At 49.5% G+C, this 27,420-nt stretch overlaps 2 protein-coding genes across 2 annotated transcripts in view; one reads left to right on the plus strand and one right to left on the minus strand.

Moving 5' to 3' along the window:
• Positions 1–20,617, plus strand: part of TMCO4 (transmembrane and coiled-coil domains 4) — a 31,532-nt gene extending 10,915 nt beyond the window's left edge. The window contains exons 6-14 of the mRNA XM_010204952.2: positions 1,390–1,487; positions 2,180–2,323; positions 3,073–3,192; positions 5,365–5,529; positions 6,099–6,235; positions 7,648–7,732; positions 11,358–11,475; positions 13,274–13,391; positions 19,109–20,617. Coding sequence (XP_010203254.2) covers positions 1,390–1,487; positions 2,180–2,323; positions 3,073–3,192; positions 5,365–5,529; positions 6,099–6,235; positions 7,648–7,732; positions 11,358–11,475; positions 13,274–13,391; positions 19,109–19,411 — 1,288 coding nt within the window. The 3' untranslated portion in view covers positions 19,412–20,617. The remainder of the gene's footprint in view (positions 1–1,389; positions 1,488–2,179; positions 2,324–3,072; positions 3,193–5,364; positions 5,530–6,098; positions 6,236–7,647; positions 7,733–11,357; positions 11,476–13,273; positions 13,392–19,108) is intronic.
• HTR6 (5-hydroxytryptamine receptor 6) lies at positions 1,444–26,960 on the minus strand. The gene is made up of 6 exons (XM_062013091.1): positions 26,216–26,960; positions 24,513–24,671; positions 21,747–23,831; positions 18,899–19,157; positions 10,471–10,598; positions 1,444–1,540 (listed from the first exon to the last, which is right to left on the minus strand). Exons 1-3 carry the CDS (start codon positions 26,945–26,947, stop codon positions 23,409–23,411), a joined length of 1,314 nt encoding a protein of 437 aa, XP_061869075.1. The 5' UTR covers positions 26,948–26,960; the 3' UTR covers positions 1,444–1,540; positions 10,471–10,598; positions 18,899–19,157; positions 21,747–23,408.
• Between the last annotated feature and the right edge of the window lie 460 nt (positions 26,961–27,420).

Below are 27,420 nucleotides of genomic sequence, written 5' to 3' on the forward strand. Positions count from 1 at the left end.
GCTCTCACCAGGTCAGTCTTTTCAGCCCAAGACAACACATGTTGACTATAAAAGCTGATGAACCACTTATGTAGAACAGAAACTACTGGATATTGCCAACTTAGGTGGTAACAGTCAGACTGCAGCACTTGTTTAAAGAACTCCAGGAGCAATTTTTTCCAAAGCCAAGCCTTGAGATTGGTGACTTCATGCACAAACTAGGGCATATCCAAATACTGCCTTGCCTGGGAGGTTGTAGAGAATGAATGTGGTTATGTGGAAATTGCTGAAGAGATAACCATTGCAGGCTGCACTGTTGTTCTCTGCAAACACTTACTTGTTCAGCTGCAGAAGGTAACACACAATGGGGTTGTTTTTTTGGAGGATCTCTGTGGAGACAAAGCCTCAGTGCCATGCAAGTCAGTGGGAGTTCTGCCATTGACTTTGGCGTGCAGGGATTTCACCCACTGTGCTTCATTCTCCCCCCTGCTGCGTTTTACAAAGCTGCATATTGTTTGGGACTCATCTAAAATTGTCTTTATCAAAATTACAGTGTGCTTAGGGGGTTCCAGGAAGGATTAGGCAATTATATGGATAATAAAAATCCACAATTAGGATAGGATTAAGAGGGAAAATAGCCAAGTTTGGATGCAAGATAAATCTCCTGTTTCGAGGCCCAGAGCAAGTGCTGTGTAAGCAGGAGAGAGGGAACCATCCTCTGTAAACAACTTACTCCAGTATCCTCTGTTTCTTACACTTTCCTCTGAAGTGGGAAGTATTTCTTGTAAGAGGGGAAACCAAAGAGAGTGGAAAGAAGACAAAAGTTGTGCCCAACAAGGGATATTTGCTCCTTTTAGGTATACTTACCTGTTTCAGATGAGCTTGTTAAAATATAGCTGCAATGCACACAGACATATGAACTAATGACCCTGCTTAATACCTATCACATTGTTAGATTGTGATGTGCAGTTACAAAGTGGCTCAATATAAACACTGCTGTTGGAAAATAGTTTAATTCCCTTTTGTTTCCATCACTCTTCCCTGTTTCCACTTAGCTTTCTGGTGGGTTTTTCCCAAGACACACAGGCAATATGTAGTTATTGCAATGCTTTTGACTTTCTGTTTCTTTTCTTCTCTTTTTTTTACAAGCTTCAGCCCTATTAGGAAAGGTTTTCCAAGTAAGTAACATCTGTTGGCTTTTGTCAGCAGTTAAATCGTTTCAATTTAAAGATATGGATTTATGTCCATGCTCATAAATCTGAGTGTGTTGTCACACTCCACACCTGCATGTTGCTTTTTACTGTTCCCAGTAGGGAAATTACAGTGTGGAGAATAAAAGCAGAGTCTGGTGCAGCACTGTAACCAAGCTTCTCCATCAGGGTTTTTGTTGTGCTTTTAATCCCCTCACAGAACTTCAGAGGAATCAAGAAAAAAGAAGGAAAGAAGAAAAAAGCTGAAGAGATACCTGCTGATCGGTTTGGCAACCGTTGGGGGTGGAACTGTGATCGGTGAGGCTGCCCCAGGCATCTGGGAGACTTGCTCCTGAACTGCAGACACGGCACTAGGGGCAGAGTGGGGGAGTGTGAATTACACATTGAGCAACAGAAGCCATTCTACCTGTTAGCCCAAGTTCTCATTTCAAAGCATTCACTGCTTTTCTTTGCCAGGCTGGTGGTAGTATGTTACTTCAGATACCAAAAAGCATTAAAAACAAATAAAGGAGAAAAGAAACTCCAAATCCCAGCCACACAAAAATAAAACTGACAGAATTAGCTGGAAAAGTTATTCCAGTGTAGCTTCACTGGCTGGGGGAAGTATTGAACTGAGGTTGCCACTCTTACAAGATGTTTTCTCCTCTTTTGCTCTTCTGTTATAAGAGGATCATATCTTCAACTCCAAATCCAGAACAGTGTGAGACTAGATCAGTATTTCCTAAGCAGATGTAGGGCATAGCCCACCCCAGTCTGCCACATGCTCTTCCTTTGACTTTTAACTTATTCTTTGTTTTTAGTGAAGTCAAAGAATCTGTGCAGAGATCCAGGACTTGGGGAGGGTCTAGAAAGTACCTTTGTTGGTGCTGCACAAAAAGACTATGGCTTTTCCTCTCTCGGTAGCATTAGCAGTACTCACACAGCACAGGGAAATGGCTGCCTGGTTTTTGATAAGAGGTAACAGTTTGGTGATGTTTTTGCATCCTCAGGCTTGACAGGGGGTCTTGCTGCCCCTCTAGTTGCTGCAGGAGCTGCCACTGTCATTGGAAGTGCTGGAGCAGCTGCTTTAGGTTCAACTGCTGGAATTGCTGTCATGGCATCCCTTTTTGGAGCAGCTGGAGCTGGCCTTACTGGTAAGAAAACGATCATAGAAGCATAGAATCATAGAATAGTTTCATCTGGAAGAGACCTTTAAGCCCCTGGAGCCCAGCCTCTGTCCCAGCCCTATCACCCACCAGCCCATTTCCCTCAGTGCAACACCCACCCAGCTCTGAAACCCCTCCAGGGACGGTGACTCCAGCAGCTCCCTGGGCAGCCCCTTCCAATGCCTGACAGCCCTGGCACCAAAGACATTCCTCCTCACATCCAGCCTCAACCTCCCCTGGGGCAACTTGAGGCCTTTTCCTCTTGTTCCATTGCTTATTACTGGGGAGAACAGACCCATCCCAGTAGCAACTCAAGGTCTAATCTTATAACTATGACATTTTCATTTCAGTGCTGATCAAGACACTGTTGTGGCCTCTGGTGACTAAGTAGGACGAGAGTATTTGATATGTGGCTAATGAAGGAAATGAAGCTTGTTGCTTTGGATTAGAAAGGTGCTGCCATGGGGAGCAGCAGCTGTTACTGCTGATACCTGGTCTGCAGCAAAAAAGCCTTCTGCTGGGGCTCCCTCAGACCACACCAGCTCACAGGGATCATGTTGGCTCCATACTGAGCCAACTTTAACATTATTTTTAATGCATGGACTAGCTGAGGGTTTTGGAAAGGAGAAAACCCTGTCCAAATTACCCAAGTAGTTTCCTGGGAACTTTTACTGTTAGCAGAGTCTGTCCTTGCTGTGAGATTTCTGAGACTTGTGTTTTTGTCTTGCTGTGTGTAGGATACAAGATGAAGAAGCGTGTGGGAGCCATAGAAGAGTTTGAATTCCTCCCACTTACTGAAGGAAAGCAGCTTCATATCACCATAGCAATTACTGGATGGCTGTGCACTGGCAAATATGGTAAGAACAACACAAAGGAGAGTAAGAGAAGCCTGGAGAGTTGTGCCTGTGTTCCACTCCAGGCAGTGTTTGTGCTCTTGTAGCACTGTGTCTTCCCCACACTTGCATGGCCTGGTAACTAAAACAGATCAACACTCATTGTAATTCAATCTGCAATCCCAGTCAAAACAGGGGAAAGAGAGAGGGCAGTAAATGGGTAGTGATAGGAGGGCTGGCAGTAGTCACAGCAGGATTGTTTCTGTTAATAAATGCTGTTTGGTTTTGCTAGGAAAGGTCTGTTTGGGGTGGATGATTTCCAGCACTAGTACAACATGTCTCGCCTATCTCTGAGACCTTATGTTTATCCTCCAGCAATTAACAGAAAATAGTGTCTCAGGATCTGCCAGCTAATGAGGTTTATTGGCAAGAAAGTTCTGTCAAATAAATCCTGTTAAGCACAGCACTCAGGAGGTGAATGGAGAGGCAGCAACCTTGAAGAGTCTGTGGTGTTTCAGTTCCCAGGGAAGCTTGTCATGTAACATATGTCAACGGATGTGTTCAGCAACCTGACTGAACAGCTGCCAATTTATTCAGGAGCACCATGATTAACGTTGGGTATCAGTGATGCAGGAGGATGTCTCTGGCCTGTTGCTTGTTAGGGTGCAGCTTGCTGTCAGAGTAAGGTTATTTTCACTTTGCAGTACTGTGCTTTGGCTTTTCTTCTTGTCTTTTCACCAGGGCTCCAAGTCCTTGGGGTTAGAGGGTTCCCAGGCACTGTTACAAAGACAAGGATGTCCCTCCAGGAACCTTTTGTGTCTGTTTGCCCTTAAAAGGGAGTTACAAATGACACACATTCTTCTTCCATAACTAGCAATCTGCTATCATGTTTAAATAAGCAAAACTAGAGCTGTCATCCTTTTTCCTCCTTTACAGCTGGGTCTGTCTATTTACAAACTTACATCACTCCTTAAAACACAGCACTGAGGGCAGGACTTTTAAGGGATTTGCTGCTTTGTGATTTTTGAGCTCCCAGTAGCTGCCCATCCATCCATTCACAAAGGTGACAGCACATTGTGGTGGGATCTGGCACGTGGCTCTCTCATGCCACTTTGGTCAGCAGCTGCTGAGCCTGCCCTGCATCGTTTGAGGAAGGAACAGTGTGGAAGGATTTTAGTTAATTAAGAGAACAATTCTGCTGTGCCCTTCAGAGTTGCCAGGCCACTCCTGGACAATTTATGCAAGCTGCACTGCAAGCAGGAGAGAGAATATGGCTTAAAATTTGTTATTTGAGCCCAAAATTAGCCTTGCACAGTGGAGATGATCCATTGTCTCTCAAACATCCAGGCACTGTGTTTGGAGGGAAAAAAATAATAAGGCTAGATGGCAAAGTAAAAATGATTGCAGTCTGGATCTGCAAGTGCAGGTTTCAGAGAGGACCATTACTGCTGGCCCAACTAACCCAAGTGCTGGGAAGATGCTCTGTGATAGACAGTGAGGGTGAGGGAGCCCTGGCCCAGGCTGCCCAGGGAGGGTGTGGAGGCTCCTTCTCAGGAGGTTTCCAACCCCACCTGGACACATTCCTGTGCCCCCTGAGCCAGAGGGGTTACTGGATGATCTCTAAAGGTCCCTTCCAACCCCCACCACTCTATGATTCTTTGATTCTGTGATTCTGTGAGCAGCTCTTTGGTATTTTCCATGCTTCTGGTCCCACTGAGCTCAGCCCATGCAGCCATTCAGCACTTTGTCTTTCTCAGGACAGACCCTCCTTTGGTCTGTATGAGGAAACCAGGACTTGACCTGGACCAGGACTTGGAGCTGCAGGACTTGGCCTGTTGTCTGATGTCTGATGACAGGAGGAATGTCCTTAATACCCACCATAAGCAGTGTTAATGTCCATCTGTCTTGGCAGTCTCTGAGGCAATTGAATGGGTCATGGGGTCTGAGCCTGCCCACGCTGTGTGAAGACTCTTTGCCAAGGCAGCTAAAGCTGCATGATTATTTACAGAGCCCCAGTCTATTGTAAAACAGTGGAGACAGAGAGTCTAAATCTCACAGTAAACACAATTCCTGATGGTCACAGTATATCTCAGTGTCCTGCAGGTCCTTTTCTGATTCTCTATTTGGCTCATCTTGCCAGGAGCCAGGTGTTGTGCTTTCTCTGAACATTAATTCCATCTTTGCACCCTTTCTCAGGGAGCTTCACAGCACCATGGAGCAGCATGTTGCAATCCAGGGAGCAGTACTGCCTGGCCTGGGAATCCAAGTACTTGATGGAACTGGGCAATGCCTTAGACTCCCTGCTGAATGGTTTTGTGAACATGATGGCTCAAGAAGCCCTAAAGTTCACTGTCCTGTCTGGTAAGAACCTAAATCACATTGGAGTTGCTTGAGTGGCTCTCACCATTGTAAAAGTTTACCTTGTGCAGTTTCATTGTTGGTGTGTGTTTAAAGCTTTCCTAAATGAGGAAGGTATTTGAGAAGACATGTCCCTTGGCAGTATTAGCACCCCTCTGCAGAAGTAGCCTGAGAATCTCCTCTGCCACACCTGGACTTTAGATTTACTGTCCTGGGTTGCAATGCCTCTGTGTCATTGACTCCTTCTTGAAAAATTACAGCTGGCAACACCTTCCTTCATGTGTGACTGTGTTTATTTCTCTGTGTTGTTACAGTTTTACTGCTTTACAGAAACCTTTCAAACATGCAGGTTATGTTCATGCATAGTGTCTATTTGTATCAGAACATCAGATTCCTTCTTATCTTTAGTCTAGCAAAACATTTCTCAGATCAGCTCTTGAGAAAGAAGAACTGGAACTGACAAAAGGTCTTAGGTTTAGCTTTTAACTTCAGTGAACTGTCTTGCTTTTGCTGTTTCCTAAGAGCAGCCCAGATTTGTGCCTATGCTGTGCTGGTTGCTTTGTGTGTTGCAGGTATTGTGACAGCCTTGACTTGGCCAGCTTCTCTCTTGACTGTTGCCAGTGTGATTGACAACCCCTGGGGAGTGTGTCTCCATCGCTCTGCTGAAGTAGGCAAACACCTTGCACACATCCTGCTCAGTCGACAGCAGGTAACTGACCACAAATGATCCAGGAAGAATGGCTGGAAGGGATTTGACACATGGAAGTTCAGTTTTGTTGTTAACTAGCAAGTGGTATCTTTCCAGGGAGAGAAAACAATTCATAATAAACTGAAACATGAACAAAAAAAAGGTGACCAACATGTGTGTGGTTCACAAATGGCAAGTCCCAAGTGATTCAGAGAAATCCTGCAAAGATTTGCTCCATTTAACCTAAAGCTTTTCTAAATGAAGGAGAAGAGATCCAGGTCATAGATGACAAGTGGCTTGACCACATCAGGGAACAGCCAGGCCAACTGAGCCAGTGGAAATCTGGGAACAGAAAATAAAGACAGGTGAAAAGAAAAAGAGAATACAGACTGTAAAACATTCACTGCTCTGCACAAGCAGAGCAATGTAAGAGGAAAGTGTGCAGCAGCAGATGCACTGAGCCATGTGTTTGCCTACAGAGAAGTGGCATGGGGTGAGACCTGAAAGAAGTGACAGAAGTCATTAAGCCTCCCTGAGAAGGCTTGCAAAAGATGTTTCTGTCCCCCCCTAAAGCCTGCTGTTATTTGCTGGGCTATCACTGCCATGGAGGGAGGCTGTTTTTTGCTGGCCAGGTGTTTATCTGACAGACACACTAGTCCAGGATCTGTTGCAGAGGAGCCCTATGGGAGCCATGGCCCCAGAGCTGCTTGTTACAACAACATGAAACAGCAGAGGAGAAACAAACTTGATTTCTCATAAAAATCCAGTGCTGGGAGAGGCAATAACCTTTATTCCATACAAGCCTTTTGTTTTGCCTGGGGGCATTTGTTACTGCCTTTTAAGCATTTGCTGTTGTGGAAACACACAACCCAGTGTGCTGGAGCTCTAGAACTAGTTAGTGGGATGTCTAAGGAGTCCATCCCACACCTTGTCCCTGGTTAATACAAACACCATTTCTCCCAAAGCTTAGGCTTTATCTTATAGCTTACCCCACATCATTTTTTACAGCAGCCACACAGTGCTGCTGTCCTTCAGTCTTCAATCTAGAAACAATCCATGTTTCTGTGTTAGAGCTTCTTCTGTTTATTGAAAGGCTTCCAGGAAGATTTTGCTCCTTGAATTAAGCTTTAAATTTGGACATTTCAAGACACTGACAACACCTGATTTGTTTCTGGCAGGAACATCTGGGTTTTGTCACTTCTGATCGTGAGAGTATTTCAATTGATGTTCTGAACAGCAGAAAACACAAAACACTCGGGTAGAGTCCTCAGGACTGAGCTGTGCATAACCCAGGATACACAGCCACTTTGCTCAAGTGTTTGAAGGATCATGCACAAGCAGAAGTGCTTTGTGGATCAGGGTCTCAGGGATCCTGCAGCTCTCTAGGTCTAGAACAGTGTTTGATGGCGTTTTCTCCTTTCCTTCTTGCTTAGGGCAAGAGACCTGTCACATTGATTGGCTTCAGTCTGGGTGCCAGAGTCATTTACTTCTGCCTGCAGGAAATGGCTCAAGAAAAAGGTAAAATTCACCTTTTAACCCTTTTCTCCTTTGTTTTCTTTACTGCTGGCAGAGAAGTTTTTCTTCTGAGAGGAAGAATCCTTGAACAGAACTCGGGTCTTTTAGGATAGAACAAAAAACCTGGGAGAGGGGGGAAAGCTTTGAAATACATTTGTAATCAAATTCTGCTGTCATTTCCAGCAGTTGAGTGAGTTAAATCCACTGTCTTTGCTTGAGGTGCTGCACTGTGACAGTTTGGCCTCCAGGCTGTAAACAGCAACTCGACATTTAGTGACATTCGCCTGTGAGCTGCCCACGCAGCGCTGCCAGCTTGGCAGAAGATGCTTTGCCTTCATGGGAAGCTCTCTGTAGCTATTGTATCTGATTCCCTGAGTCCTCCCTTCCATTTAAGTCACTGAAATGCCACTGGCATCTGCTATTTTTCATGGTAATTCTTCCCCAAAGTCAAGTATAAACCCATCTGTCGATTTATGACCCATTGTGGTTCTGTTTATTAATAGATTCTATTTTTAATTGGGTAAAGGAATAAAATCATTATGATCAGTTGATGTAAATTGCATCTTGGAGTTGAGTCAGTAGTGAGTGTGTGCCTGCAGCCTGCTTTCCCCTCTTCCTTAGCTTAATTCATTAACCATTTAGCCTCACAAAGAGTCCTTAGTCAAGAAGGAGCTTTAGAAAGGAAAATGCTCAGTCGAGTCTGAGAAGGTGGGAACAGAGTCACAGGAGGACAGAGGAGAACAGCACTTTGTCTGTTCACAGCTGTGCACCAGAACTTCACTTCTGGTTTAACATGGAAATGCAGGAATTCTCTTCTCAAAATAAATCTAATCAAATCCAGACTGATCCTAATGGAGTTATGCTGAAGCCAGAACCCAGATCCTAGTCTGGCCTTAGATCTACTCTCTCTGTGTCCTAAGAATGCCACGGGCTGAGATATTTTCAGGCTCTCACTGGAGTCATGTGGGACTGTCATACATGAAAGGAAACCAGTGAGGGGTCTTTAAGGTTGGCTGCCATTCCAAAGAAATCCAAGCATTGTGATTATGTATTTATGCAGCTCCCCCTCAGCACTAATTCCTCAGTCCCTTAATTGAATTATGAAATCTGAGCTGTTTGTGAGATGAAAAGCAGCATCTTTAGTACAGATTGCCAAGGCACATTCCTGCTCAAGCCACAGAAGGAATGGAGCTGGGACCTGGGACATCTGAGAGTGATCTGGGCTTGGACTTGCATGTCTCACACAAAACAAATGCAAGGTCTAGTCATGCAGGCTGTCTGTATCCAGATGGCAGTGGCCTTTCTGAGGATAAATAGCTAATCATGGATTATCCAGCCAAACACCATAGCAGAAACTCAAGTTGTGTTAAAGGAAAAGACACTTCTGCAAATCAATTCACAGAATCACAGAGTCTCAAGGGCTGGGAGGGACCTGCAAAGCTCATCCAGTGCCACCCCCCTGCCAGAGCAGCACCACCTAGAGCAGGGCACACAGGGACTCATCCAGCTGGGTTGGAATGTCTCCAGAGAAGGAGCCTCCACAGCCCATCTGGGCAGCCCCTGCCAGGGCTCCCTCAAATCAACAGGGAAGTTTTTCCTTGTGTTTCTTTGGCACCTCTTCTGTTCTAATAACCTTTGGGATATTTCATCACAACTGACTTCAGAAGCTCGAGCTTAGCAGGTTACCAGAAAATGACATTATAGCAGAAGATGTAGCAGTGACCCATCAGAGACAAGTTACTGCATTACAGATCATTGCTCTGGTTTCTCCATCATGGTTCCCAAGCACTTTAATAAATAAGAAGTGTAAACTAATGAAAACTGGTAATGGCTCTTACAAACCAGAACCTGAACCTTGACACTGAACTGTGTGCACCAGCAGTGAGGTGTCACGTGTTACATTTTTGACTGAGCAGTGTCCTACTGAATTGCTGTGGCCAGCATCATCTCTGGGTTATCATCTCTGCTGGGGCTGGGGATGAGGAACTGCTGCCAAACTCTGCTGTGAAACACTGATCATGGCTCTGCATCTGAATGCTGCCCAAAGGGAGTTAAAATCCACCCCTGCTCTCATTTCAGTCAGGACTAACACGATGAGGTGCTCTCCTCTTTGCCCAGTGAGTTGTACCCCAAAGGCCCAGCAGAGCCCTCAGTATTTTTCATCCAGGGCTGAACATTTTTGTTCTGAGCAAGAAATAAGCTGCACAAAGGACTGGAGACACAAAAGCTTCCACTACCTTGCCCAGATGCTGGGGATCCTGATGAATTACCTGTTTGTTTATTCAGTTGGCTCACACTGTGTCTGTGGAATTTAGTACCTTGGTTGGAACAAACTCCCCATTGGCAAAGCCTTGGGTTTCCTTTTCATTGCCCATGATTATGGGAACAGGGCTTTATTGCTCACAGATTACACTAACAAAATTGAATTGCTCTTGGCTGTTCTTGATTGGTGCAAAGTTTCATTTGCAATAAGAAATAATACCATGAGAGCTCTTTTGGGTTGCTGTCAGGCCCTGGGATTTCCACTGCAGAGAAAGATGCAGGCACTGCAGGTAGCCCCAAGCCATGTACTGCTATGAGGGTAAGGAAACCAATTGATTTACACTTTAAAAGTCCAGCAGGCAGCAGCTCTCCATCATGACTTGATGTGTTATGCAGTCATTCCTGTTTTTGCTGCCCTGTAACCTTCAGCATGTGATTTTACAAACTGCAGCCAGCAGCTTGAGAAGAGTTTAACTCACCTCTTGTGAAGGCTGGTCTGCCAAGGGTGGAGAGCATGGAGTTGGCAGCTTGTGCCCATGAGCATCCCAAGGTCTGTGCTGCTGGGAATGTCATTTAGCTGCTATGGCATCAGGTGTTTGATCTGCCTCTGGAAAGGAGATTTATGAACATACATGAATATATTGTTGGGGAGTTTAGGAAGCTAGCAGAGCTGCCCAGTATTTCTCATTCAATCATTATTTCTGCTGAAATTCCCCAGCTGCAGCTGTCAGGTAAGAGAAGATTTATTGTGCTTAAAAGTCAACATTCCTTTTCAGCAGATGATGCCCTGGGCATTCAGGGTAAGGTACCCTCTGAGAAAATCAGACTGGTTTGATAGATGATCACTTTGTGCTGGCAAATGCCTTTGTGTTTCCAGTTCCCAATCCATAGTAAGAATGTGGGGGAGGGTTCTGTTGCATGTACAGGTTTTGTTTTTCACCAACTCAGCTCTAAGGACTGGTTGCAGGAATATTGTGCATAGTCTATGGCCATGTTTGCTCACTGGATGGAATGTCAGGCCCTTTCACCTGTTTCAGAGCATTAATAGTTCAGCTCTGTGCAAACCCAGATCAACAGGACTGTGGAAAGATCCTTGCACAGGTTTGCTGCTTGCACTGCATCTTTCTGGACAGAGGCCAGGCCACTTCTCCCTCTTGCCACCAGCCCAGTTCCTCTCACTGTCTCAGGATCTCTAGTTTTCACATTCACTGGAATGACTCCAGCTGGAACTGCAGACACTTGGCATTTCAGCAGAGGATGTCTGAGATCCTCCTTTCCATGTCTGAACATAGCCCTCCCTCATGTGTAAAGATAAACCTTGGGACCCATCTCCTAAACCTGAGCTGTTCTGCTTCCATCTGTGTAGACTGTCAAGGGATCATTCAAGATGTGGTTTTACTGGGAGCTCCAGTGGAAGGAGAAGCCAAGTACTGGAAAGCTATCACAAAAGTGGTGTCGGGCAGGATCATAAATGGCTACTGCAGGTCTGTATGTGCTCAGTCCTCTGCTCCATCACCTGTGATGCATCACCATGGTACATTTATTGAATGCACACTTGTACATTTATCCCTTTTCAACATCCTGTAAGCAATTGTTGAGCTGCTGACTGCACTGATTCAGTGGCACCAGGCACAGCAGTGTCAGAGCCTCTTCCCTCCAGAGGTCTCTCCCTCTGATTAATTGGAGGTGACAGTCTTCAGGAGACACTTAAAGGCTGCTGTGTCTCCAGCTCTTGGCTGTTTGTGATGCACAGTTGCACTGAAAGCCTGAGGTGCTCAATATGTAGGTCCTGTTCCTACAGTGACAAGTGTTTTATCAGCCTGGCAGCTTAAAGATGGCTCAGTGTGATTCTGTGCATAATTTGACATATTCTAAGGCCCCTTTAAATCTCTGTAAAGGGCTATAAATATGGCCCTTAAGTTCACTGACAGGCAAAGAATGAGAATTCAAATCTGTAAAAGCTTTGCAGTACAATTTACTGGGGGCTTCTTACAGGGAACAAGGAGTGAAAGATTGCAATGGGAGGGAAGGAGCTCAAACAGATGGAAGAACTTTTTCCTACCTAGAGTCAGTTTCTGGTCAAGATAGTCCACATGAACAAGGTGTTTTACTTTAAAAGGAGGCGTAGCTGGAGGAGCTGTAGCAAGTTTACCAAGGATGTGAGATACAAAGGTTACCTTGAAATCAAGTATCAGCCTTTTAAAACTGTGCAGACAACTGCTCTGCAGAGTTGTGAGAGCTGCTGGGTGAGAAGAGGGAGATTCAGAGGCACCAAGCAGCTCATAAAAGCTGTTAAGAATTCAAGTGACAGTATCAAATCTGGAAGGTAATTGTGACAAGAATGCTGCTTACCAGCACAATTAGAAGAAGGGAAATGAAACTGAAGGAATGAAGCAGGCAAAAGTAAGAGCAAGGGGAAATGAAGAGAGAAATAACCAGGCAAGAAGATTAGCAAAGAGCACATAGCTCTAAGTCAAGGTGGCTGAGAAAGCCACGAGCCTTCAGGTCAAGGACAGCTGAAAATGCTACTTTCCACACACCCATGTGCATGTGTGCTCCCTACAGATGTGTAAGATGAGGGAGGAAGAAGAGAAAGCATCTGGGACTGAAACAACAAATGATTAATGCCATCTGTCACTTAGGATGAAAGTGGATGCTTTTGTCCTTGTTGGGTCACAGGAGGTATTTGGATGCTGGGTGTGCACACCAGTGACAGCATTTCTTCATGTGACCTCAGGAAGAAGCAGTTCTGCCTTCCTGGGAGTGCTGCTGTGTTCCTCCAGGAGACCACAAATGATAGCAATTGTTGCATATAATGGAATTTGCCCTGGCAAATATCCTTCCTCCCTGTGTTATACAAGAATCAATTTCACTGCAGGAAGCAAAGTGTATTCATTTACTATCATACCAAAACCCCAACAAGATCTCCTTGTCATTTCAAAGCCTGCATGTGCTGTTGGAGTAAAACAGTGTGTGTGTGTCTGTACCTCCCTGGGTGCAGTAGTCTGGTCAGCCTCTGCTTTGGCAAGCCCATGTCTTGGATGAAGGATGCTGTAGGAATTGTGGCTTGTTGCTCACAAATAGGAAAAAGCAGGTGGGGGAGGCTGTCAGGGAATACACCTCACTGCACTGGTTCTTTACTTTGGACTCAGATGCTGAATCTGAGGGTTGACCTGCAGCAGGTCTCAGCTAAGATGTCACTGTGCTTCACAGCCCTCCTGCTCTCCTCATAGTCTGGTATTGGTTTGACAACAGGATTTATTTGCCCTGCTCTGCTCCTAGGGGGGACTGGCTGCTGAGGTTTGTATATAGGACCTCTTCTGTCCAGATCAACGTTGCAGGCCTCCAGCCAGTGGATTTGGATGACAGGAGGATGGTAAACATGGACCTTTCGTTTGTAGTAAGTAATACATCTTATCTGCTCCGTTTTTGAAGTCTCTCCTTTGCCTGCAGCACTGTAACCTCACACTCATTGCTTAGGGGAAGATGGGGTACTGAAGAGCACCTCTGTGTACCTTGTCCCTCCTTCTGAGATAACTCTCACACTTCTCTATAGATTTTGTTGGCCCAGCCAGTGCTCACTATTGAGCAATATACTGAGAATTGCTGGCAAGTCTGGAGTGTTTTGGTTCTGAAATATCTCATACTGGAGGCAGAAAATGCCATCATGCTCCATGAAAGACCTTCCTGTCTTACAAGCCCTGGATCAGCAAATAGGCAGGATCAGCAGCTGGGAAACCTAGAGCTCAAACACACAACTGCAGAGCATGTACAGCTTGCAGTCTTGGTGGAGCCTTCAGCATTGTTCAGGTTCATACATGGGCAAGTCCTTAGGCCTTGCACCTTGGTCCCCTGGGCTGCATCGATGCTGTGGTGCCAGAAGTTTGTCACTACAGAAGCTCTGTGGTACCCATGGCTGGTTTGTTCAGGTCCAAACCTGAGCTGCTGCATTTTTACAGTCTCAAAGAAGCAGGAAGAGATTCATCTCTATGTCTGGTAGACAGTGTGTTACCTCAAAGCTATCTACTGTTGTACATGTCTAGCAATATGCACCCAAATACCTTAAGCAAACCAATGACCCCATTGCTTTGTCTTTACCTGGGACTCAGCTCTTCTACAGGAAATCATGCAGACCCCAGCCTGTGTATTCATATTCACAGGAGTCTTGCACATGCAGTGTTGGTTTCCCACATCTCCATGGTTAAACTCCTTTCTCACTCTCTGCAAACCAGACTGGAAGGTGCTCAGCACAAAGCTGAGGAGAGTTCCACAGTCACTGGCCCTGCCACGGCTCCTCCTGAACGTCCCCACAAGCTGGGAGGGATTTCAGTGTTTCAGAGGCACTTGTAAGTGCTTTCAGACTTTTTGGAGCATCAGCCCACTGAGCCTATAAATACCCAACTGTTACCAGCCCCTTTCCAGCTCAGTTCCTTTCATTCATTGGAACTGAGCTGTGCACAGCCCTTGCCAGGAAACACAGGGCTTAGTCCTGGAAGGATGAAACAGAGACACTGCACAACAAAAGATGTGGTGTAAGAGCCTCAAACAAGGTCCAGCACTGCACCTGTTCTTGTGACTATCCATCTTACTGGCTTGTTGGCACTCCCACATGCTCCCACACCCACTCTTTCCCCATCCCCATGCCATTAGTCTCTTGTGAGCAGTCACATCTTTTGCTGACATGGAAAGAAAAATGGCCAAGGTTGCCAAAGGGTGGCTGCCTTTTCCTGCTGGTTCAGTCTGTGTTACTCTCCTCTTTTTGACTTCAGAGATTCTCTTTCTGTTGACCTTCTGCTTCCTGAACTTTGAAACCCCCTGGAGCCCTGCAGACTTTACCCCTCCAGGCTGGCAGCAGCCTCTCCAGTTTACCCCCAGAGGAGCTGTATTTACATTTCAGCTAAATGAATAAAGGCTGCAGAGCTGCTATCTGCTAATCTGCTGATGTTGTGCATCTGTATTCCTGCTGCATGATGCCAACAGACAATCCCAGAGCTGTTCTCATTTCACAGAGACACTTTCACTTGCTTAATCCCACTGCAAAGCATTGGGAGGGGGAAAAAAAAGAGCAACCCCCCAGGGGGAAAAGCCTCCACTGAGTAGGTGTCATTGTCTTCATTCATTTTCCAGCTCATGGAGGCTTTGTGGGAAAAATAAGATACAGTGCATTCTGATGAATGCTTTAAAAGTAAAGGGAGCAAGAATGGGGAAGGAAATGTTCAGGGGCAATAAGTGGCAAGAAAGCAAAGATGGATTTTACTGCAAATACATTGCAGCAGCATCATAGAAATAGGGACCAGCTCCATCCCTGCTGATGCCCTCGCTGGCTGGAGGTCCCTGTGAGTCTCCTGCCAGGAATGAGAAAGGACAAGCTGTGACAGAAGAGTAAGGCATAGATGATGCAAAGGTGCTCAGCATGAAACTATTATGCAGGCAGCCTCAGTGCTTTAGGCACCTCCCAGTCAGTGCAGGATGAGAAGTGGACTGGATCCAAAGAGCCTGGTTCTCTGCTGTGGTAGCATCCCAATCCTCAGATGAGTGGAGGGCTAAGAGAGCTCAGTATAAGCAGGAGTTCACCTCCAAGGCATTTACTGCATGTCTCTCTTGATTAGTGTGTTTTTTATCTGACTGTCAGTAAAAAAAACCTGAGAGAAAAATGTCCTCCCACTCAGCAAATGCAGTGATAAAAGCCTTCCTGATGGTTAAATGGGACTGATTTATTCTGTTCATTTATTTGACAGCACCTGTTACAGAGACCAAGGAAGTGATGGAGCTGTAGTGTGGGACATTGGTTGCTGTTTGTTCAAGTGGGATACTGCAGATCACATTTTGCATTAACATTTAGGTATTGCAGAGCTGCAGGGAGTCAGAAGGCAGGCAGAGCATTTTCACACAGGCTCACAAGTCAAGAAGAAGTGCTTAAGCTTCTCTGGGTAGTTTCACTACAGTAGAAAGCTGGGATGACCTGGCCAGCCTGGGGACAGCAGGAATCCCTGCCTGGGAGCCCAGTGCAATGCCAATTGGACTAGGAGCTGATGACAATCATTGCAGAAGTCAGTGCTGTTCTCTCCTTAGGCCAGTGTAAAAGTTGTCTGGGAGATTTCCAAGCTCTGATTACATTTTGCATCCACTTTAAAACCTCTTCCTTTCCCATGCTTTTGATGGCAGCTAAATTCTCCTCATTCTTCATCAACATGTTGTCTGGGTGGCAGCTGCCACAGCAGTGTGCCTGTCCTGCAGGTTTATAGGAGTCATTTCCTCCACCTGGAACTCATCTGTGTGGTTTCACACTGGGTTTCCACAACATCAAGTGCATACACTGGACACCTCAGCTACCCTGGGCAAAGCTGAACCTCTGGGACTGCACCCTTCTCCTTCAGAAAAGCTGAGATTACAAAGTGCCAAGCTGAAGAAAGTTTCACAGGCACTTTCCATTGTTTCCAAGGAACTTGAACAGAAGATAATGTGTTGATGAGGTCTCCCCTCAGGCTTCTCTCCTCCAAGCTGAACAGCCCCAGGGCTCCAGCCTTTCCTCCTCACACACATGTTCCAGCCCCTCAGCATCTTGCTGGCCCTGCACTGGCCTCTCTGCAGCAGTTCCCTGTCTCTCTGCAGCTGGGGAGCCCAGCACTGGCCACAGGACTCCAGCTGAGGCCTCAGCAGGGCAGAGCAGAGGGAGAGAAGAACCTCCTTGATGTGCAGAGCAGGGCTGGTGCTGCCCAGCTCACCCCACTGCTTGCAGGCACAGGGGCAGCACTGTTTGCTTTCAAAACTCCTGTCAATTGATGGTGTGTTTATGACACCATGATCAGAGGCACTGACTGCACCACACAAAAGCTCCCACTTCACTTCCATAGACGTGGCTGATTGTGCTCAGTGACGTTTTGGACACTTTTGGGTGGATTTGAAGTTCAAACCTTTCCAAACTCACTGGGCAGATGGCTCCTCTCAGCTGATGGATGTAATACCATCACCTGTGGCCCCTTGGCCACCATCCTGCATGGTGCTGGAGTCCTGTAGTGATACAGGCAGCCAGTTTGTGCCTTCCAATGAGTCAAAGGCACCATAAAGTCAGATACAATAGGGGAGAAGTCACTGAAGCACACTGATAAAGCTACCCCACTGCTTTCATTTCCTTATAACAAGCATAAATATTATTTGCTTTGGTTACCAGAATGCTTTTCTCTTCCATTGATGCTGAAATTCCTCCTGCACTTTGTTCTGACAAGTGCTCAAACAGTTGTTTATTTCCCTTTAAAGTTTTTATGGTCATTTATGACGTTTTAGTTGTTCCCATCCCTTCTCCAGCACAGCCTGCTCAGTGCAGGAACTCAGCTTTCCAGATGGCACGTGACAACAGGCTGTGGAGAGACAGAATGGTGGAATCTTCCCACCAGGGTGGCTCCAGAGCTTTAAAGTGATGAGGCAACTTGTTCTTTAGCTGATGGCTCAACGCTTCGAGTCACAGTATGGCAGAGTCCCGCCTCCCCTTCTGCTCCTCAGGGCTTGCATTGGGCTGGCTTTAGGGAAGCCTCTCCTGGGCTGTCCTGGAAAGAGGTGTCTTTGAGGAGATGTAGTGGGAATAGCAGAGCTGCAGTAAGGGATGGAGCCTCTCAGATGCTGTTCCAGCTCAGCTCTTCAGCGCTGCTCATCTGCAGCGTCCCTCAGTGATGGTGCTGCTCAGGGACGAGAAATCGCTTCTGGTGGAAGCTGCTGGACACTGAGGAGCTCTGACAGTCTCATCCTTTGGGTGCCAGAGGAAATTTGTTCTCTCTGACTAATGATGAGGTGACATAACAGGCTGAGAAATCCCTGGGTGTGGATGATGATGAGTGTGGAGGTTTCAGAACACACCAGCAACCCCTCCCAGTGCTCCCATTGCCTCCTCCACCTCTCCTCATTCCTTTCTTTAGCACCAAGCCCCCCACTGAGTAGTAAAAGCTTCACAGTGATTTCCAGAGGACAATGTCCACATCTTAGCAGCCAGTCCATTAGCCCTTCCGTGGTTATTTGAATTAACTAGTCTGTTCAAAACATCAAGAGCCCGTTGAGCCATCTGGCCTGACGAAAGTCCCATCTTGCATTGATGTGCTCCAAGCCTGAGCTGCATCCAAACCTTACCACCCAAAAAGCTGCTTTGAGCAAACAGCTGAGAGCTTTGGATTTTGCTGGTGTAGGACAAGGGGTAATGGAAAGAAGATGGAACTTAAACCCAAGGAGAAGCTCCTTTGGTGCTGAGGTGAAGGAACCCTCAGCTGCCCAGGGAGGGTGTGGAGGCTCCTTCTCAGGAGGTTTCCAACCCCAGCTGGACACGTTCCTGTGCCCCCTGAGCCAGGGGAACCTGCTTGAGCAGGGGTTGGGCTGGAGCAGCTCTGCAAGACCCTTCCCACCCTACCATCTGGGGTTCTGTGATTCTATGAAAACTGGATAGAATCAGAAACCTGAAACACAGAAGCCACTTTCCAGCCCTTAGCATAAGACAACAGCCTACAGAAGAGGTTTTGTGTCCCTCCTGTGCCCCAGCTGCAAGAGGACATTCCAACAGCTGCCTCAGCAAGGTTTCTCTTCTCAGGGGGGTTCTGTGTGTGTTGTTGACTTTCAGTTGATTTAGGAACCCCTAACTCTCAGGTTTCCAGTGTGGGTCAGCTCAGTGCACCTTCCTAGCCAAGAACCTTGACACACTTGGTCACTGTTGTCAGATTTGATGACGAGATCCTGATTTAAATGAGATAATCTTCACTTTTACAAGGGTGCTAAGGGCCAGGGAGGACACGTAGCAGGAGCTGAACTAAGACAACGTGTCTCCTCCGTGGGTGTCTCACTGGGGCAGATCACCTCTCCTCACCTTCGTGGCACCCAGGATCTTGGGGTCTGTAAATCAGCAACGTTCAGGCATTTAAAGAGACACACCTGAGAGGGAAAGCAATCCAGCAGCAGCGTGTGCCACGAAGGGAGCAGCCACTTGGGGTTATTCAGTGGGTGACAGCATTTCTCAGCCATTCTTTCAGCCTTTCAGAGCCAAACCCAAGTCTCAGGGCAGTGGTGGTTTGGAAGATGCAGGACTTGACCGAGCTGCCTTCCCCACGGCTTCTCCACTGACAGGACTCTCGTTCCCTGCAGGTAAACGGCCACCTGGACTACATGAAGCAGATGGACACCATCCTGAAAGCTGTGGGCATTAAAACCAAGGAGTGTCAGCTGGAAGAGAAGGGCAGCAGCAGTTTTTTCTCCCCTCTAGCCAAGAAAGCAGCAGGCAGTGAGGCTGGGGAAGAGGGGAACACTGTGCAAGAGGATGCAGCTGGCGGTGAGGCCCTCCCAGCCAGCCACCCTCACTGCCAGGCTTCCCTCAGCTGCCCCTTGGGAGAAACCTGTTCAAACACAGAGGACAGCAAGAAACAGGCAGTGGGTGAAGAGGCAGATTAGAGCTCTTTGTGGTGGGCAGATGCTCAGGCAGCACTCAAACCACTGTCTGTTGCACTGGAGCTCTCAAAGGCGTCTCGGTAGCGCTGGCAGAGCTGCAGCTGCAGTTTTGTCACCCTCCTGAGAGCCTGGAGCGTGGCACTGGTGTGGCACTGCACCAAAACCTCCAGAGCAGCCACCCCCAGCATCTCCCGTTGAGGAGAAAGGGCTGGTTGCTGCCTGAATTGGCATCACTCCTCAGGAAGTGGCAGCACTCCCCTCCTTGCACAATCTGGGTTTAGTCTGGGAGGAAGCAGCTGTCAGCGTCAGGGACTGTGTCTGTGCTCTGGAACTCTTGGCAAAGCAGATGGCTCTGTGGGTATTTTGAAGCATGTCATGGAGAGGGACTTATCACTAGGGAATTAAAAGCCATCTTTCCACCAGAGGTTGATTTGGGGTTTGGTTTTGCCGTGAGCTCTGCCCGTCTCAGTGCCCACACTCCAGCTCTGCCAGCTGGGGAGGCCAGAGGCTGAGGTCACCCAGCTCCTTTCCCCAGCCTCCTGCAGCTCTGTTGGGCACTTTCCAGTCAACAAGGCTGATTCCCTGTCTGCAAGCTGAGGGTGAGGGGTGTTTAAAGCCTCATTACTTGACAACCAAGGGTTCAGGCCCAGTCAACATGGCTTTATGAAGGGCAGGTCCTGCTTGACTGAGCTGAACTGCTTCTATGACAAGGTGACCCTCTTAGTGGATGAGGAAAGGCTGTGGATGTGTTCTACATGGACTTTAGTAAGGCCTTCAACACTGTCTCCCACAGCATCCTCCTGGAGAAACTGGCTGCCCATGGTTTGGATGGATGTGCTCTGTGTTGGGTGGAAAACTGCCAGGCTGCCTGGGCCCAGAGAGTGGTGGGGAATGGGGTTAAATCCAGTTGTTGGCCAGTCACCAGTGATGTTCCCAGGGCTCAGTGCTGAGGCCTGTTCTGTTTAACATCCTTATCAATGGTCTGGGTGAGGGGAACAAGTGCAGCCTCAGTCAGTTGGCTGATGGCACCAAGCTGGGTGGGTGCATGGATCTGTGTGAGGGCAGGAAGGGGCTGCAGAGGGCTCTGGCCAGGCTGGAGCCATGGGCTGAGGGCAATGGGATGAGGCTGAACAAGGGCAAGGGCCAGATCCTGCCCTTGGGTCACCCCAAGCCCAGGCAGCTCCAGGCTGGGGCAGAGGGGCTGGAAACTGCTGCAGGGAAAGGGCCTGGGGGGGTTGGTGCCAGGGGCTGAACAGCAGCCAGCAGCGTGCCCAGGGGGGCAAGAAGGCCAAGGGCAGCCTGGCTGGGCTCAGCAGTGGGGTGGCAGCAGGAGCAGGGCAGGGATTGTCCCCTGTGCTGGGCCCTGGGCAGGCTGCAGCTCCAGGGCTGTGTCAGTGCTGGGCCCCTCACTCACTGCCACAGGGACACTGAGGGGCTGCAGCGTGGCCAGAGCCGGGCACAGAGCTGGGGAAGGGGCTGGAGCACAAGGGGCTGGGCAGGGGCTGAGGGAATGGGGGTGTTGAGCCTGGAGAAGAGGAGCCTGAGGGGACACAGCAGCACTCTCTGACACTCCCTGACTCCCAGCCCTGGAGCGATCCCAAAGCCGTGGGGCTGAGGTGCTGAGGCTGTGGGTCAGTGCTGGGCTGGGCAGGGTGAGGGCAGGGCTGGCACTGCAGCAGCTTCAAGGGCTTTTCCCACCAAAATGATTCTGATTCTACAATTCTACTCTTAGAAACAAGTCCCCAGGTGAAAGACAGCAGAAGTGTGGGCTTTTTATGATTTCTGAGTGTGTGAAACTTCCTCCCAGGCTCTGCCAGCCAGCAGCTCACAGGGCCTTTCCTTTGTGTCCCACACACATCTCCAGCCTTTACAGCCCCCTCTAGACATAATTTAATTGGCTTAGAATAAAACTAATACTTGGCATAGGATAAACATGAATTTGTTTGACTTCTACCTCCTTCCATAAAAGAGAATTGGCACCCACTCTCCTCTCCCCTGCCTCGAGCCAGAGGGAGGGACCCTGCCTCACATCCCCTGCGTGCTGAGCCCTCCAGAACTGCATGGGACTGAGCTGTGTCTTCCATAAAAGGTCCTTTTCTGCCCATGGTGCTGCTCAGCCCAAGAGCACACGTGTGGCAGGAACGTGGCAGGAGCATCAGCCCCTTTCTGAGAACACCTCTGTGTTTTGCTGTGGCACAAACCCTGTCCCACACACACAGACCTCGTTGGCTCATGAGAGGGGATTTGGTGCAGCTGCAGCTTCTGGTTTGGGTTCACATGAAGCCTTTCCTCCTCCCTCCCCAGTCCAGCAGCCACTTTAATAACCAGCAAACCTTACCTGCAGGTGGAGAAGGTGGCTGTTGCTGAGGCTGGCAGCAGAACCTGGCATCCCACTGCAGCTTTGGCTGCTGGCTGTGGCTTTCCCATGCCAGCAAGGGGCTCAGACCTGCTCAGAGCCACAGGAGACCCCTCTGACTCGGATCACAGGATTCCACAAGCTTGTTTTCCTCATCAGCATTGATGCTGTTGGCTGCAGCAGAGGGATACAGAGGCTTTGTCCACAAGGAAACCTCTTGTTACAGGGGGCTGGCTCGATGAGACAGCAATGGCTTATTGCTCTGGGACACGTGGCTTGAAGCAGCAGCTCTGTCCATCTCCTGAAGCCCCTGCCTGCTGTCGTGGTCTCCTGGAGTTCATTGTGTCTTGAACTGGACTTGTAGTCAAAGCCATGTGTGGGAATGATGTGTGTATGTATCATCATGCTTGATACCAAACCCAAGCCATCTGTCCACAGATGGGTGGCAAAAATCACTGGATGTCTGAAGCTGTGCTCAGTCTCGACCCTTTGTCACCGAGCTCTTCATTTTGTAGCAAATAAATGACAAGTTGGTCATAAAAACACTTGTTGTTCAGTTCTGGAATGTACATGGGCACTGTGGAAAGAAAACTAGTGTGACTTGCTTGGTGTGTGGCTGCTTCTTCCCCAGCTCATGTCCTCAGGATGCTTGGTACTCGTTTGTCTGTATGTCTGAGCACAATCAAACTCATTAGGGTGAGCTCAGGAACAGGCAGTGAGGCTCGTGGGGTTGGAGTCCAGGGAGGCCACAGCCACCAACCCACCTGAAGGCACTTGAGGGAAAACTTGCTGAATCTGTTGGTTTGGGTTATTAGTCACTGTTGTCTCTGCTTATGGTGGTGAAGAGGGTGGGAGGAGGCAGCATTGTCAATTAAAAGACAGCCAGTGTTCAGACTGGGGGGGGAAAGGAGTGGATTTTCTGATTGCATCCCTTTGAGGGATTGTCAGAGCCAAATATGACGGTCATATGCCACAAATAGGAAGCTGTGGGATGAAATGTAAAGGCAGGCTTCTCTTGGTACTGTCAGGATTGCTGAGGAGCCACAAACACTCCAAACACCCACTCGCTGAGGACCCAGAAAGCAGCAGCGAACATTTGGCACCTCGTTTTAATCCCCCGTAGCACAGGCTGTCAGTGGTGAAACACCATCAACCCCAGATCAGGGGAGGACACGAAACCTCGAGAAGATGTGATGATGTGTGGGCTGGGGCAGCCCCAAACCTCTCCTCTGTGAGTCAGGGGATGTGGGTTGTGTCGGTCCCGTGGTGGGAGAGCAGCAGCTGGCGAGCGAACCTTGGTTTGAGTTCAGGGAGACGCTGGCTGTCGGCAGGGTCAGGTGTCTGAGGTTGAGGTGAGGTGCTGGTGAGAAGAAGCAGCTCTCAGAGAAGGGTGAGGATTGGTGATGGTGAGCAAAGGAGAGACAGAGAAACAAGGCAGATTAATTTGGCAGTCAAACGTGGCTTTGCATTGGAACCTGCCCCCAGGGCAGCTCGGCGACCACGGCTTCTGCGAGGAGACGCACACCGTGAAGAGGTCACCGAGCAGCACGTGGGCTGGGGGATGTCCTGCAGCACATCATCCCTCTGCAGAGCCCACAGCGGGCTGGGGGATCCTCCCCAGCATGCAGAGGTCTGTACCCCACGTCAGGCCACCGGGGTGCCGAGCAGCCCAGGCCGCAGCTCCCCAGCCCGGGGCTCTGCCTCCAAGAGGTTGGTCAAGCGGGCAGCGGGGGCCAGGAGAGGCGGGAGGGGGCTGGTGCCGGCTGGCAGCTGGTTGTGTTCATTCCCCACAGCCCCAGAGTCCACCGAGTCGGTCTCAGCCTGCAAAGTCAGGACGTTCTTGAGGGACGTGGCGGCGCGGGGCCCGCTGTTGGAGTTCCTCATGGAGAGGGAGATGGCGCTGGGCCGCGGCTCCCCTGCGCGCCGGCAGCACGGCAGGTACTTGCCCATGGCCCTCTTGAAGTCCCTCATGAAGAGAGGGTAGATGATGGGGTTCATGGTGCTGTTGCAGTAGCCGAGCCAGGTGAGCACGTCGAAGAAGCCGGCTGGGACGCAGCCGCAGACTGCCTGGCAGGGGACACACGGCTTAGCAGCAGCCCACAGCCCCACGCAGAGGGGTCTCAGACAACCACAGATCACAGTGTGGTGGGGCTGGAAGGGCCCTGCAGAGCTGCTCCAGCCCCAGCCCCTGCTACAGCAGGTTCCCCTGGCTCAGGGGGCACAGGAACGTGTCCAGGTGGGGTTGGAAACCTCCTGAGAAGGAGCCTCCAGCCCCTCCCTGGGCAGCCTGGGCCAGGGCTCCCTCACCTCAGCACCAAAGGACTTGCTCCTCCTGTGCCAGTGGAACTTGTTGTGTTCCAGCTTGTGCCCACCACCCCTTGTCCTGGCACTTGAGACAACAGAAAAAAGTGCTGCCTATCCTTTTGACAGACACCTTTTGAATACTTGTAACTCTTAATGTCATCCCCCCTCATCTCCCTTCTCTTCTCCAGGCTGAACAGCCCCAGGGCCCGCAGCCTTTCCTCGTAAGGCAGATGTTCCAATCCCTGGTCATCTTGGCATACCAACATTTCCCTTTGGAAGAAGCCCTTCAAAACCCTTCTGAAGGGTTTTTCCTTGCCAGTGCTCCCTGGGTAAACAGCATCTTGGTCCCAGAGGCTTTCCAGCCAGACCTGCAGGCACCTGAGATCCAACTTTGAAGCAAAAAGCCTTTTAAAGCCCCAACACAAGAACCCTGCATGTGCTTACCTGTGTCACGTTGGTGACAAAGAAGGGCAGCCAAGCCACAAAGAACATGCCCAGGAGGATGCCCAGTGTCAGACTGGCCTTCAGTGCCTTCTTGCTGTGCTTGTTGGCAAACCTCCTGCTCTCACTGCTGGCCACGGGCTGGCTCGGGGCACGAGGAACCTGCAAGGAGGGACAAGGCAGTGAGTAAGCACCAGCACCAGCACCAGCACCAGCACCAGCACCCTGCACAAAGCAAGTGGCATTTGGTGCTGCAAATCCTGAACTCTCACCTCTCCCATTATCTCCCTTCTCCCAGGGGGCAGGGGGCTGGCACACACCACAGTCCCTGAGCCATGAGTTGGGAAGAGAAGCAACAGAGAGTGCCTCTGGTTTCCTCACTGTAAAACAAGGGCTTTCTCACTGGGCTGCTGCTTGTGCAGAACTCCAACTCAGTTGTGTTTTGGTGAGGAGAAATCACGCTCTAGTGAGGCAGCTCCAGCTGCTGATCACACCAGCAAACTAATTATCATTTTTTACAAGCAGGATGCCCAACATTTCAGCCCACAAAGAGCATCACTAGCTCAGCCCTCCATCCCTTCCTGCAATGTCCAATTAACATGATCTCGGCCGTAATTAACTGAGCTCTCGTTACCACTCAGCTTCCCCTCTGAAAAACAGAACAAAAATGTGGTTAAAAAGATGAAACTCGTGGGTTTGCTGGCTGACACCTCGCTTCCAGCTCAGCCACAGCCTGGTCAGGGCTGGGACACTTGTCTCCACTGGAACACAGTGGTGGATGCTGGTTTTACAGCTGAACATCCCCAGTGCCCTGAGCAGAGCAGCGCTGGGGCCATGGGGCTGTGGCAGGTTGTGTCTCTGAGTCCAAAATCTCAGCAGGTGGAGGGAAAATCAATGTTTTTCTGACATTGTCTTGTCTATTCTTTGATTCTCCTCTTTGCCTTTGAAAGCCTGGTACATCTCTCACCTGCAGGAGAGATGCCAGGCCAGAGTCTTGGCTCCTTTCTTAAGAGAAAACAACCAACTAAATCAAGGTATTTAAAGGCAATTAAGTTTGGTTTGCTCCCTGTGGGATATGAAGTCGATAAAGCCTGTTATGGGGAATTCAAGCTGTTGGATTTAGTGGCAATTACCTTCTCCTGGAGAAAAGCAAACAAGTGCAGCCACGCTTGGGTTACAAAACCCACACACCCTGGTTTCACCAGCAATGGAACAAGGGGGTGTTTTGCAGTTCCCATGATAGACCAGGGAACAGAAATAGCAGCCAACTGTTCCAGAGGGAAGGTGCTTCTCCAGAATTCGGTACTTGCCATTACTGAAACTCCTCTTTCTGCCCCAAATGTCTCACACCCACCACGGCCAAGATTTATGAGCGGAAAGTCAGGTAGGATTCAAACCCTCTGGGATGAGAGCAGCCAAGGAGTGGGGGAATGGCATTTACTTGGTGCTGCTGAGCATTTTGGCCTGGATCTTAATTTAGTTCTCTGCTTCTGCTGTTCCTGTGCTCCTGAGCAGCTGGGACAAGACACGGGACACCTCCAAGGACATCGGGGAGGAGGATGTTGCCTAAAATCTCCCTCCCTGTGGGCTGGTTGCCAAAGCCCTTTGCCAGCACTGGCCCTGAGGCTGTGTGGAAAGCAGCAACACCCCAAGCACCCAAAAGCACAGAGGTCTGCAAGGAGCAACATCCCTGTGGGCCACCTTACCTGCGGCGCAGCCTCGTCCGTGGTGGTGGCGGTGGCCACGTTGGAGGTGAGGGAGGCCACCTGCACCGCTTGCTTGCGGGCTGCCAGGAGGATGCGGCAGTAGGTGAAGGAGATGGCAGCAGATGGGAGGAAGAAGGTGAGACAGGAGGCCACCAAGGCGTAGGGCAAGCTGACCAGCAGCCGGCACTGCCCCTCGTCTCCCCGGGATGTGACGTTTGGGGAGCTGACCTCAAACTCCAGCTCGTGCCAACCCATCTTGATGGGCAGGAAGGAAGCGAGAGCAGCCAAAGTCCAGGTGGCCAGGATGAGCCAGAGAGCCCTGCAGGAGGTCATCCTCAGCTTGTATTTGAGGGGGGAGATGATGAGCAGGTAGCGGTCCAGGCTGATGACGCAGAGGTTGAGGATGGAAGCGCTGCAGCACATGACATCAAAGGAGTACCAGAGGGAGCAGAAGTCTCCCCGCAGCACCCAGCGGCCGTAGAGCTGGTTGAGCATGGCTGGGGGCATGACCACCAGCCCCACCATCAGGTCAGACATGAAGAGGGACACCAGGAAGTAGTTGGAGGTGTTGCGGAGGGAGCGCTGGGTGACAATGAGGAGGATGAGGAGGAAGTTGCCCGCCGTGGTCAGCAGGATGATGAAGCAGAGGAAAGCAGCCACCCAGTTGCTCCCCACCAGCAGCGAGCGCTCCCCCAGCACGCTGCTGTTGGGGGCCCCCAAATCGCCCTCCATCAGGAGCCGAGGGGCAGGGCTGGCTCTGGAGCTGGGGGGGAACCTTCTCCGTGGCTACGTGATCATCGCCGGGGCCAGCTCCAGGGGAAGAAGCACCAGCTCCATCTCTCAGCCTTCTGCTTCCTCCTCTCCTCCTCTTCTCCCTCTCTTCCCCCACTCTCTCTCTTCACTGGCAGGGTGACGTTCCCAGGAGCCGATCAGCAGCAGCAAGGTTTCCCTCCCCGTTACTCGCAGCCAGGCATTTCCTCATCCCTGCAAATCCAGAGCTGGGATGTCCCTGGACACTGCTCCTGGGATGCTGGCGAAACTCTGGATGCCAGGGAGGCTTGAGATGCTCTGCTGGGGATGCTCTGGATGCTCAGATGCTCTGGGTGTGCTGGACCAGGAAATAATCTGGACCACAGGATGCTCTAGGTGCTCTGGATACTTCAGATGCTGGGGATGCTCTGGATCTCAGGATGCTGTTAATGCTC

This window comes from Colius striatus, chromosome 21, assembly GCF_028858725.1.
Source record: "Colius striatus isolate bColStr4 chromosome 21, bColStr4.1.hap1, whole genome shotgun sequence".
NCBI classification, from domain to species: Eukaryota; Metazoa; Chordata; class Aves; order Coliiformes; family Coliidae; genus Colius; species Colius striatus.

Coding starts and splice junctions, on each gene's coding strand:
- HTR6 (XM_062013091.1), bottom strand. CDS start 26,947: ATGGAGGGCGATTTGGGGGCCCCCAACAGCAGCGTGCTGGGGGAGCGC. Junction 24,672..26,215: donor CGGACGAGGCTGCGCCGCAG/GTAAGGTGGCCC, acceptor CCCTCCTTGCAG/GTTCCTCGTGCCCCGAGCCA. Junction 23,832..24,512: donor TTGTCACCAACGTGACACAG/GTAAGCACATGC, acceptor GTCCCCTGCCAG/GCAGTCTGCGGCTGCGTCCC.